The sequence below is a fragment of the Kryptolebias marmoratus genome, linkage group LG1 (assembly GCF_001649575.2).
Source record: "Kryptolebias marmoratus isolate JLee-2015 linkage group LG1, ASM164957v2, whole genome shotgun sequence".
Classification (NCBI taxonomy): Eukaryota; Metazoa; Chordata; class Actinopteri; order Cyprinodontiformes; family Rivulidae; genus Kryptolebias; species Kryptolebias marmoratus.
Window position 1 is genome coordinate 24,334,250 of NC_051430.1, and position 13,292 is coordinate 24,347,541.

The 13,292-nt window shown below is 39.7% G+C and overlaps 1 protein-coding gene across 4 annotated transcripts in view; it reads left to right on the forward strand.

Annotated features, from left to right (window-relative positions):
* The window catches only part of slc23a2 (solute carrier family 23 member 2), a 32,191-nt gene that overhangs the window by 1,192 nt on the left and 17,707 nt on the right, over positions 1–13,292 (forward strand). Inside the window, exons 2-4 of one of the 4 annotated variants that reach the window (XM_017412462.3) lie at positions 2,017–2,068; positions 10,731–10,957; positions 12,167–12,265. In XM_017412462.3, coding sequence (XP_017267951.1) covers positions 10,853–10,957; positions 12,167–12,265 — 204 coding nt within the window. In that variant the 5' untranslated portion in view covers positions 2,017–2,068; positions 10,731–10,852. Of the gene's footprint in view, positions 1–2,016; positions 2,069–2,726; positions 2,811–8,482; positions 8,532–10,730; positions 10,958–12,166; positions 12,266–13,292 lie in introns of those variants that run through there. The other 3 variants (XM_017412460.3, XM_037976168.1, XM_017412461.3) reach the window with 3 other exon arrangements.

A 13,292-nucleotide genomic window follows, 5' to 3' on the forward strand; every position in this document is an offset into this window, starting at 1 on the left:
TTAGTTTATGCCTGCTTCACAGAGCAAGATTTTAAAATTGTCGGCCGATTTTGGAAACCTAAGAGACCACACACACATTGCGATAAAAAGGTTTGATTGGACAGTGTGTGGCGTCACGCACGAACCGATTTCACTCACGAACATTCAGATTCCAGACATGAAACTCTGCGACACCGTACGTGAGTTTAGAGTAAAGAAACACAGACCGAAAAGCTACCGGGTACATCAGTTTTGGTCCAACTCCTCTCCTTATCGTTTCGGTTATGATATGCCTCACATGACATGTTGAACGAACGTTTACGTCGTTGCCACACATCAATGAGTTGGTCCTCCATCTCCGATGTCCACTGGACTTTTGGCTGCGCTGTGTCAGCTGTGTCAGGCTGTGTTCTCGTTCATCCTCTTGGGGAACGCCACACACGCAGCGATATCGGGCCAAGACAATCCAACGTGTTGGATTATCCCCGATTTTAGATCCTTCCGAGTCCTTCTGAGCGGACTGGATCACTCTTAACACACCACGCACGGCAGGCATATCGCTTAAGGGCGTTCTAAGATTGTCGGAAAGGGGAAATCGGGACAAAAATCTTGCAATGTGAACTAGGCACAAGACAAACCTGTATACTATTGTACATTCTGGACAGGTGGAACCTGAGACGACCTCTTGTTTTGTGTTGGTCTTGGGTAGCTAAGAATCTCCAAAGCAGTCAACACATTTGTTGTGATTGTTTTTAATTGCCTGAAGATTATTCTCACACCTTTCTCCGCCCTGTGGAGTCTTCATTGTGTGAAGCTGCTGGTTTAGAAATCTTGTTGTTTTTTCTAGTGATTATAAACTTAAACACTCCTGAACCAAAGCCAAAGATCAGTGTGTTAAAGTATGTACCAACCCATGCAATACTTTTGACAGTGACCTAAATTAACACCTATGTGGTGTTACAGCAGAAATAATAAATACATGGTGTACTAAGTGATAAATAAAAACTGGTAATTCTAGCCGTGGAGCCAAACCTTTACCAATTGAATAATGAGGAATTGGAAATTGACATGGCAGCCTCTTCATGCTTTTGTAACTTCTTCAGGTGTTTTGCAGAAGTGACTACAGTCCTTTGCACCACACCAACCTTGAAGTGGCAGCGAAAGAGTCCTTAGGCCTGACGAGGACTTCATTGTCCACATCTGAGCGGCTGAGGGGAACAGCGTGCGTAGGTTGGGGGGAGATTCCTGCGTCTAAAATCTAAATTTTCTCCAAAGATTTAGACAAAACTCACGTGATCAGCCGCGAAAAGCCAAACTCATCGTTTCTCTTTAACATTCTGCTGCTCGGATGCTTTTTATTTTGGATGCATGTCCACTTGTTTTTATTCTGTCTGCCATTTTAAACCACACATTACCAACGAAACAAAGAAAAAAATTGCCGGGTTGCTGTTGCGGTCGTCTCCCGGCTCGCTGACTGACATCGCCAGCTTGAAACAAGCTGGTGATTTCGCCGCAGACCGTGTCGCCTTCGCCTCTGCAGCCGCAGCTACTTTGACGTTCTGCTCTTCTGCTTGGAGAGGTCTGAAAACAAGTGCTGCCAGCTGCAGCCTACAGTCGTAAAATGAATCCGTTTTGAATGAGAGGCAGATAAATGACCACGAGGGCCATGAAAGCAGCCTGCCCCGCCTGCAGGTAGAGAAACACGACACAGGAAGAGCCAGAGTGGGGGAGCTAGTTATAAAAGCTGACCTTTTACAAAATTACACACTTAATCATGTGATTTGTACGGCACCTCGACTGATAAGGAGTGATAAATCACTCACTTTAATGAGCCGGTGTGGTTTTTACACACAGAAAAAGAACAACGAGGCCTCCTCTTACAGTGAAACGGGAGCTGGATGTAAATCTGTCCACTCCTGCCTGTTTTTCCTGAAGACTTTGATGACGTAATCACCCTGTGATCATTCGTAAGCCCTAATGACTGGACATTTTAGCTTCTATATCCCTCGTGAACGGGCTTTTCTTTTTTAATTACAGGCGCCGGTGTGATGAAGTGCTCTGATCAGTCTGCTGGGATCAGGTGTTCCAGGTATTTTGTTGTCCTTGATAGTGTGGGCAGGTGTTCATTCGGCTCAGAAATCCCCAGAACAGATTGACTGGAGTATTAGTTTGTGGTGAAAGTCAGGGTACTTTTTTTTTTTAAAAGTATCCAAGTCATACAATGAGGAAAATGTGACTGGTTATATATAAAAATGCTCTAGATTTTCTGTAATTTAGAATGACTCCTGTCTGCTATAAAAAATTTAAGTAATTTCCTTCCTGAACCAACATTTTGATAGCAGCTCGTGTGCCAGCAGCACAGTTACAGTTGATCAACTTTACAGGCCAGAGAAACTTGTTTTTTTTTATCACTCTTTTATCGCTGTGTTGCACAAGAAGAACAGTGGGAATAAAGAGAAATAGTTGCCATCACTGGCCTCTGATGGTAATTACTAATAATAATGTAGGAGTAATTAATCCTGACACTTAACAAAAATGTTTTAAACCCAACCCTTTTGTGAAGCAATGTTAAACTGATTCAGGTGTTGATTAACACAGCGGCTGACCAGTAACAATTAGAGAAGCCATTGCCAAACATTTATTGGCAACTTGTGAAAAAAGGGTGCAGCGCTTATGTTTATATATGAGGCACTTCCCTTTGAATCTGTATATCAGCCTCTTTAGTGAGTCTGACTTCATTACCAGCAGAGGCTTGCCTCACAGGATGTGGACCATGAGGTAAACTGGGTCGCAGGAATGGGTTCTTTGGCACGGTCTGCTGAGACGAGCATGTGAGTAAGATTATACTGTGGTGCTGCGTCACGCTCTGCTTTCTCACCGTGCTGTGGAAAGGTGCGTGTCTGCGGGGAGCTTGTAGGTCTACAAATCTGCACGGAGGCAGCGATTGCATAAAACTAAAACAATCTGTTTACCATGAAACAAAGAACCGGAACTTTCCCCTTCAGCGGCTCCACACTGTGTGTCGCTGGGATGAAAGAAACTGAGTAAAACGGGGGTTAAATGGGCGTACGATTATTGCACAACACAGACCGTCCATCTATATCAACCTCTTAAACCAATCAGCTGTTAATTGCCAAGCCAACACACAAAATAAAGCTCTTATTGTTGGAGAAAGTTTACAGCCAATTTTATTGTTTTAGTATTAAAACTTAAGCATTAAAGGGTCACAGCTGGCTTGTGGAATGAGTGTATAACGAGGTGCTTTTATTAGATTTTCTTCGTATTTAAATGATTTCCTTTGTATGCAGTTGGGAGACCCCACACATGGCTTATTGATTTATTGGTGATTGCTGCTAATTGAGCTTTTGTGCAGAATCCAGTGATCGTGTTGCAGATTTTAAAGCTTTTTCCGTTGTTTTTTTTTTACGTTTTAGCTGTATGTGTTTGTTTGATTTGCTGTGAAAACCAGAGTGCGTGTATGCCGTGTGTCTTCACCAACTCGAAGCTCCTTCTCAAGCTTTTCCTGCAAAGACCGTCACAGGGTTTAACCCAATTCTTTTAATTTTTCAGCAAACACTTTTCAATCTGACACACCCAAGAGATGCAAGACCCCAAGGTGGAAACTAATGAGGCGTGGGAGAGTTTCCTAAAATGTCTCGTAACGCTTGCAAGGGGTTATTAATTTCCAAAGTCGCAGGGTTTTGCCGCCTTGTCGCAGGACTGTTCATCCACTTTCTCACCAATCAGCCACAGAGTCATGACTCGAACCTGTTTCAATTTACGCCCAGGTAATTGGTCACATGACTGTCTCAGAGGTGGTCCTGGTGCTGGGAGCATTGGATAAATGTCCTCTGATGGTAATTACTATTAATAATGTAGGAGTAATTAATCCTGACACTTAACAAAAATGTTTTAAACCCAACCCTTTTGTGAAGCAATGTTAAACTGATTCAGGTGTTGATTAACACAGCGGCTGACCAGTAACAATTAGAGAAGCCATTGCCTAACATTTATTGGCAACTTGTGCGAAAAAAGGTGCAGCTCTATATGTTTATAAATGAGGCAATGGCTTTTAGTTCACAAACAATTTTAACCGTTACTCGTCAGCAGGCATTCAGCTTTAAATTGCTTTGACGTCTCAAGTTCAAGTTCAAGTTTTTATCTGATGATTCTGACTGTCGGGGCAGTAAAAGGAAGTGTTTCTCCACAGTTGCAGTTCGAGGAGGCAGAACTGGTTGTCTGACTGCAAGCAGCAGCAGGAATCTGTCTCACGTCGGCTCAAAGGATTTATTTCAAATTCTAGCAACAATAAACGCCTTGAAATTCAGTCCCCGCAGGGCCAAATGAATAAAGACCGTAGAGTTTGTAGGTTGAACAACCTATAATAAGTGTAAAGTTACAGTATGCTTCGCCTGAGAACTAAAGTGGGAACGGTTCCCATTTCTCTGCTGCTCGTGGGTCGAGGTGTTACTTTAGGAACTAAAGTGTCCTTCTGCTTCTTCCACCACAGCATGAGGGCTCACTTCATGTTTATTCTTTAAAGAAAGAGAAGCATTAGCCTGGTTTCAGACCAGCCAGTTTGAGAAATAACTAAGTTTTTAATCTAAATGTTCAAACTTCTTGTAGTTCAAACATTTGCCTTGTTCAAAATCAGCGTTTTTAGTTCTAACAACGATTCACCTGTGATTGTTGTGCTTTACAGTCAGGACCTGATCACCCAGATGTTTGATGAATCTTTATTCGATTAAAAAAATAAACAATAGTCTGAGTTGAAGTACATCCTCAGAAGTCTTAAAAAAGGTGCAGCATCGCCACAGTTTATTGGCTGTCATGTAGGTGCAAAACCAAAGCGACTTTTAAAAGTGATTTTTAGCCTAAACTGCAAAGAGTTGTGCTTTTCTAAATCAATCTTTTTTAGTAATATCACAGAAAACAAACATTCCTGCAGCTTATTAGATAACATGTTAAAGTTCACGTTGTTTTGTTTTGTGAACCAGTAAGCACATTAGAAGACGTGCACAGCATCTAATGTAAGAGCAGACATCTCTTGAGAATGGGGAATATTTACCTGCGTGAAGGTGATCGAGGTCTTCCAACGTGGGCAGAGGTTGACACAGAAGTATTGATTGATTTTTGCCACAGATAGCTGCTGTGATGCAAGAATATGTTTTCAGGAAAGTTGCCTTATCGGCTTGATTTTGGATGTTCATCAAAAAACAGCCAATTTGCTGAGCTTGTAGTATTTGTTTCCAGCCTCAGATGTCACATTATGCCCACAGAACTTTCCCTTAAAACAATCAAACATGTGGTATTTATTGAGGGCATTAAAAACAAACATCAATATATTCAGGCGACATCAACAATACTTGTTTTATGCTAAAAATGGCAACATGTTAGCTATGGTAACATCAGATTTACTATAATAAGTCGTGTAAACTATTGAATCTTTTTACATTTATTGGTCTTTAAGAATAATATCAACTAATATCTTGGTTAAAGTTGAAGTAAGCGTGTCAGTGATTTACCATTGGGGTGTTTGGGCTTCCTTCCTTTTAAATGAAATGTTTGCATGGATTTAAAACATCTGAATATTAAATCATTAGCTGAAGACTCCAACCAGAGTAACAGGCTTTAACTATTATATCAGGCTTTTAAAAGCTTTAAATTTTCAATGTAGTGTTATATATCTTAAGTTTGTTGGACTTGAAAAGGATTGGGTTGTTTAAAGTAAACAAGAAAACTGCAGTAATTTTGTTTGCATTTAATGTATTAGATTGATCTTTGATGGGACATAAATGATAGCAGGACAGTCTTGGTATGACTTTTTTTATAAAATCACGTACTCTACACGACTCCTCTTTTTTTTCCCCGTATTGAAACATGTCACCTTATCTCCTTTACCTCTGCTCTGCTGGCAGGAAACTGGCCAGTGTAAACATGACCTGCTTATTGCGTTACATTAAATCTCCTCACGTCGTTTACCTTGTGATGCAAGATGTTCTCTCGCCTGACCGCTGTATGTAAATACAATATACTATCATGTTTACAGGCCTTTGAGGTACGTTACGTCCATCCTCTGGGTCAAAGGGTTTCACAGCCGAATACAGATGGCAAAATGTTAAACATGAGTGGAAAGAAACCAGCTGATATTATTTTATAAGGTCAAATAATACAGCGTGTTGTAGTATATTACACAATGAAACAAATGCCTGTCTGTGTATATCAGATATCTGTAAAATCTGACTTAACCCTGATAAACATTTACTGCTGAATGTGACTGCCTCGGACTTTCAGACAAGTATTTAAATTACCTTTTAGTGTTGACAGTAAACAAGTAAATTACAGCGCCTTTTAAAAACTATTCATAGCCCTTGAACTTTTCCGCAATTTGTCACGTTTCAACCACAAACCTGAAAGTATTTTACTGGGATTTTATGTGATAGATCAACACAAAGTGGCGCCTAATAGTGAAGTGGAAGGGAAAAAAAATAGCAGATTTTAGTTCTGGGTATCACAGTTATGGGCTACTTTGTGTTGGTCTATCCAGTAAAATGCGTTGAAGTTTGTTGTTGTAACAATTCTTGCTCGTTAACGTGGCTAAACGTTTGCATTTCTGTGCATTTACTGGACATCACGTAGCATCCATTTCAATCTGAACCATCCATCAAACATCTGCTCTGCTTGTGAAACCTTTACTGTATTTTACTTCTTATTTTTATTTTATTTTTTTACAGATGCGTCCAGGTTGAGCTTTTATCGTCTCTAAGGTGACAGTGGAGCGTTAGCACACGCCTCATCAAACCTTTAGTCACCCAAAGGCTGCTGGGATATTTTTGTCTGCCTCATCTCACAGCTGATGAGTCAGTGCGAGGAGACGCTCAGGCTGGGCTGCAGAGATTAATCATTTTGCCTGTTTTCACGTGCTTCGTGCAAAGATTGCCGGCCAGAACATGACCAATAGGTACAGCTCAACCCCTGAATTAAAATTAGACACTTTTTTTTTGGTCTTTCTGCTAAACTGGAGCTCATCTATCAGTTGGATTGGATTCAACTCGAAGTGGAAAACCAGCGAGAATGATAAAATATGAGATTTTTCAACAGTTTTTTGGATATGGTTTAATGTCAAAACGACCTTCAAAATAATAGAAGAAACTCTTGACAACTGGGGGCAAAAACAGCTTTGGTTTTTCCAATAGATTTTTGGTCATGTGGAAAAATTAAATATTGATATTTAGTTTGGTTAGGGGAGTGAGAACAAAGCCCCCCCCACTACTCCTGATTGAATAAAGGCGGTGAAGCTCCTGATTATCGACGCAGCCTCTCGATAAAACTGCTTACTCACCCGAGCAGTCTCCCGGCTGATGTCATTCAGGTCCTGCTTCCAGTAACTAAAGCGCTCTGCTGTAGATGACATGTTTGGCAAAAGTTCAGCCGGTTAGTTCTGCTCTCGGTTGGAGGGCGGGTGGATCGGTAGCTGCCTCTTTCTTCTCTGTGGTTTTTTTGGTGAACACAAGTCGTATTCAGGTCTTTGTTTCTGTTCAACGCGCCTCGCTTCATAAACAGAAAGATTAAACCGAGTATCGTGATGCGTAAAGGAGGACAGTATCTGCAGCCGATGTCGGGGAAACGATGTCCCAGTAAAATTACCACGTAAAGTAATGGTCCGGTTATTTTGAAGAGGCTCTATAATCGGTTTAAGCTATGGTTCTAATTGCAGCTTCTTGAGGTCCAAATTGTGACTTTATTCAAGTTTTCAAACACAATTCTCAAACAGGAGAGACGCCTCCCTGCCGTAACAAAAAAGGTACTTTTACATCAAATACATTTTTATTAACTTCATTAGATTTTGACACAAGTAACTGTACTTCTACTCGAGTACATTCCTTTAGTACTCTTTCCTCCTCTGGTGTTTTGTTCTCTGTGGAGTAAAACTTTTGAGATTTTTATTATGGTTTCCTGTTTTGCACAGCTGTGTGACAGTTTAGTGTTAGATATTAACCACTTGTGATATTAAAACATAAAATAAATCAAATAATCACAAAGACTTCTGCTTGTATGGATGAACCAGATGTCGTTCATGTCTGGTTATAGTGTAAGTTTGAAAATAAAAATGGTAGAGAAAATTATAAACGCTCTGAAAAGATGTCAAAAAGGTCTTTTTTTTTTTTACTTAGGCAGCCTTGAGGTTAATTATTAACGATCTCTCTCTTTGCTGCATGTCTGCAACATTTGTCAAGGTGGAACCAAACTCTCTCTGCTTTCCTAAAACCTACATTTCACCTGAGAGCCTAAACTATGACCAGCAGCACAACAGTCACTGTTTGTGATTGAATGCTTTTTGTCGAATTAACTTGTGTCTCACCTCCCTCCTCCTCCTCCTCTTGACCTCTGACCCCTTTGTGTTTCTCCTCTGTGCCTCCTCCCCCACCTCTTCTTATTGTGGCTTTCGTCCCGTTCTTTACTACCTCCTCCCCCCCCTTTCTCTCTCGCTCCCTCCACACAGATGCTCCCAGCTGCCCAGCTTGACAGGAGTGATGGGATGTGTCAGCTAGGTATTGCACACCTATCCCAACATCTTACACTGCAAGCGGGGGTAGTGGCTGGGGAGGGGGTTGAAAACTTTACAAAAAAGGGCACTCTGATGGGACAGGGTACATTTGGACATCTGTTATTTCCTAAACCTGTCAGTAAATATGAAGCTGTGTTATTTTGAGAATGAACAGTAGAAAAATATATTTAAAACTCGTGTATTTAGTACGTGTTATAGTCTCATTATTAGTAGATGGATTTTGTATAAAAACAATCCATAATTAGCTGTAATTCTAGCCTTCTTACACACGATTCCAACTCAACAACCATCGTTAGTCGTGCAGTTTTTCGTCTCGTTTTTGGTTCGGCGTTGTCAATCCGTGCGTATATTCATGTGCTACAGTGCAGTAGTTTTAGTCAAAGTAACTGTTCGGTTATTCTTAGCTCCAGTGTAAGATCCTGATCTGCCTTAAGGACAGAAATCGCATCGATTAGTTTTGTAATTTTAGCACTTTTTGAGGAAACACAACACAGTGGCGTTAAACACGGTTTACTGCCATCACTTGGATGGTTCAGGGTGACTCGAACACGACAGCACACGGGTATAAATTATATAAATACAACACTGGACTATGAGAAAACCATGTTAAGAGCTTTTTTTATGTCTAATTAATTGGATCCTTGGGGGGGTTAGTTTCAGCTAATATTTTTATGAATAAGCGTGAAAGATTGTCAGCCTTTAAAACACCATAAAATGATGATTAAAGGAAAGGAGGGGGCATATAGGGGAAAGGGCTGGGCTAATAAGAAAAGTATTTTAATCAAGAAGTGCAAATTTGGTGTAACTTTCTTCTTTAAATGATAAATTTACAAATTTAATAGATATTGGAGCAGGTTTGCATTGGACTCTTTAGGAGCGTGGGGAAAAAGGCATTTCCTGTGATCCATAAATCTTTATTTTGTTTGGAGGTTTGGATCACTGCCAAACAGCGACATAATTGAAGCGTTTCAACACTCAGATACTCCCTGATAATCTGGTAAACGTCTAACAGCCACGAGTTACTTTCTTGGGATGTAATTTGTGTTTTCTCTAATGCATCTGGGTCAGTTAACCACAGCAACACCTTCAAAGCTCCATGCTTAATGTCTAACACAACGTTTTCCTGCTTTTAGTGACTAATTTAATGATCTAAATATACGTTCATCTTAAGCTCAGTTCTTCCTGTTTGTTGGTCTTTTCCTAAGCTGTGCCAAAAAATGCTCCTTTGATATGTTTGCTAGCTTAGTTTCATCCTTTAGGACCAGTTACTGACATGTTTTTTTTGTTTGCTTTTAAGAAGCGATACTCCTGAGAAGTCCACAAAATACACTTATGCAGTTATACAAAGGCAACATTTAAAAATCCTTGAAATAATCAAATTACTTGTAATTACTTGTAATAAAAGTCTATAAAAAGCTTCGGGCTCGTGCATCAGGTGCAGAAGATAATGATGCTCACAGTAAATCTTTTGTAATATTTTATTACGTTTAATTTCAGTGTGGTGGTTGGAGGTGAATTTAAATAACGAGACTGTTTTACATGTTTCAACAAAGACTGTGTTGAGGGGATCAAACAGACAAAACGTCGCTCAAGGTTGTTTTTTAAACCAACATCACGTCCGCACCACGAGAATTGGACACCACCTGACAAACCAAAATAAAATCCCTCCTTCAGCCATTTTTAAACCAGCTCTGAGTTTCGGTTTGTCTCCTCTTCCTCGCCGACCTGTTGCGTGATGTCTCCACTCTTTTTTTTTTTTTTTTTTTTTTTACCTTTCAAACAGACTTGAAAAATGAAAAAAACAAAACATTTTTCTGTCGAACTGAATTCTTGCAGAAGTCAGAAACGTTTGAAAAAAAATGATTTATGCCGTTGGTCGAATATTAAAAAATCTTTAGAGTGAATTTTGGTATTTGTAGCAAAACTAACATCAACAGCTGCCAAAAACAGAACTGAAAGATGATGTGAAACAAGAACATTTAGGGAAACAAATCTAGGTATTTTTCCAGTCATGACTGGGAGCATTTTCTCCTTTCTTTACTTGATAAATTAGGGCTTAAGAGTTCAAAAAAATAATGACCTCGCGTTCTTAGATGTTCCACTTTAAATTTAAAATATTCAGAGCTTTTACATAAATCAAGACATTTATGTGATGTTTGGTTGTTTTTGTGTCTCTGAACAGGTGAGGCACTCCTGGATGATGTCACAGGACTGAAGGATTCATCTGCAGCGTTCGCACCAGAGAAGGACAAAGGAGGGACTGAAGAGGAGGAAGAGGAGGAAGAAGGCATCGGAGACGCAGCCATGGGCGTCGGGAAGAACACCACCTCCAAATCGATGGACAGCAGCGGCGAGGGTGGAAAATATGACGACGAGAGCAAACACGGCACGCATTTCTACCCCGTTCCGGTACGCACCTGTTGTTTCCCTGACAGCTTTCTTAAATGTGAAACAAAACGCGTCTGAATAAATCCCCCGCCTCTCCTCTCATTTGACGTAAGTGTGGCACCGTTTTATTGCTTTTGCTCAAAATGTATTCGCCCCAGTGGACGTCTCCATGGTCGCTAAGTGTCCAACTGTCCGTCCATTCGTTTTGTTTGTCCGCCGGCGCCAAACTGACGCAAAGATGTGAGTCAGTCCGCGAACGTAAATGCAGTGGTAATTTATCTGAGACATTTCCACGAATCAAACAAAACACCTGTGAGGCTGTGACGCTGGTCAGAAACCAAACGGAAGGATAAAATGGTGATAAAGTTATTTTGTGATTAACTCTGAGGTTAATTTGTTTAAAGTGTCAGAGAGCCTCATGGTGTCTCCCTGCAGGAGCTGCAGAGATCGGTGCCAAGATCACCTCCTTTTTTTTTGTTTTTTAATCTTTCATCAGAAGAAATGCTCTTTAATACTCTCTTATCGTTATATTGAACTCAGGTTTTCTACTTTATTGATGCTATTTTTGCAAATTAATATGCTACAAACCATATAGAAATACAAATGAGCAATTTGCACACATTTCTTTTTGCAACAGTTTTAACATTCCCCTCTGAAATGGACCTTTCTGCACTTTTATTACACCAAGTGTCCCTTTTTTTCATGGAACTTTTTATTTTATTTATATTTTAACAACTTCTAATTCCCTTGTTTTGTCTCGGTCACAGCTTCCTGTTTAGTTTGTTCTTCAAGTCTGTAAATGGTGTTAAAATCTTTAAAAGTTAAGTCTTTTTTTAATCTAATGTCCTGTGAGTTCGTCTTGTATCAACTGAAACACAAAGTAAAGCTCACATTTTTTATTCTTTGTTCTCTTATTTCATTTCGAACAGTTCAAATTTAAAAATAAACAAACATATAATACAAAACCTGAGTACTTCCACTGAGATATTTTGTAAATAAAACAAAAGTGTTTGAAAAGAGAGCAGGAAGAAGCAAAAGCGAGCTCACACAGAGTCCATGTCTTCAGTCTCAGAAGACATTTGCCTGTATGAGACATTGGCATACAGCAGGGTGGACATTTTCCTGTCCAGGCTTCTGGCTCCGGTGTGCCGTCCTGTTTTTGCAAAGTGACCATAATCGCCTCTACGTTCTGTCGCCTGAAAGGAGCAAACCCAACTTGTGTGTTTTTAGGTGGTGGTAAACGGAGTCGGTGGCGCCACTGGAGACCAGGACACGGAGAACACGGAGCTGATGGCCATCTACACCAAGAACAATCAGACAGCAGAAAAGGTAAAAAAAACTGAACAGAATCCAAAATGTTCCTTTTCAACTAAAAAATGCAAACTGAGACACAGACACGTGGTTTAAAAGGGTTACTCATGATGATATTGCAGTCATTTTTCAGCCACAGTTATCATCCCACTTCCTGTCACTTGTTTTCTGTTAACTTTTCACCCGCATCAGTTTTATTCAAGGATTAGAGCGAAGCTAATTTCTTATTTTACAAAAAGAAAGAAGGTTTCAGATTATCCCTCTGATGGCCGTCTTTCCTAATAAAAACAATCAAAGCCAGGCTGCTCTCCTGTAAGTTGGAGCTGAGTCGGACCTTCATTTCCTCTTTTACATGTTTTCAAAACGTGTCTCTGGCATCAAGTAACTTCATATTTTTTTAAAAGGCAATACTTTTCCTTTTAGACAGTTTCGGTACAAGTGTAATAAATCATCTTGCAAAAGGTATTGTTTTTCATTATTCCTTTCATTCCATTTATAAAAACTAAGCAAAGAAAACAAAAATTCAATACTATAATAGAGCAGTACCAAAAAATCATTAATTTGTTTAAATTTAAACAGTAAGCGGAGAAAAAGGGAACATTTTTTTTAAGGGATCAGCTCATTAATGAACACCAAAAATAAATACATAAATCTGACTTTTTGTCTTTCAGCAGGTAACCTTTAACAATTAGCTATAAATGCAAAAATATTTACAATAATCAGTTGAATTTGCACTTTGTGCTTTGTGCTTTTCCTTTTTAAACATTTCTAAAACTAGTTTTATTTGCTCCACTTGAGGATTTGTTTGTGTGAATGATACGCAGAGTTCATTAAAAGCTAACGATCTGTGGATTTGCATCTTAATATGTATTCAAAACTAAGCGAAATTGAACTGTAACCAGTAAGAGACCACTTTGAAGCTGTTCCCCTCCTGAAATGTCTGAACTGAAAACATCAGGAAGTCCAGCCCGGTCTCAGAGCCGCCTGGTTTCTTGGACCTAAAGACTAAAAAACAGAAAGTGGACCAGATCTGTTAACGTCTCCA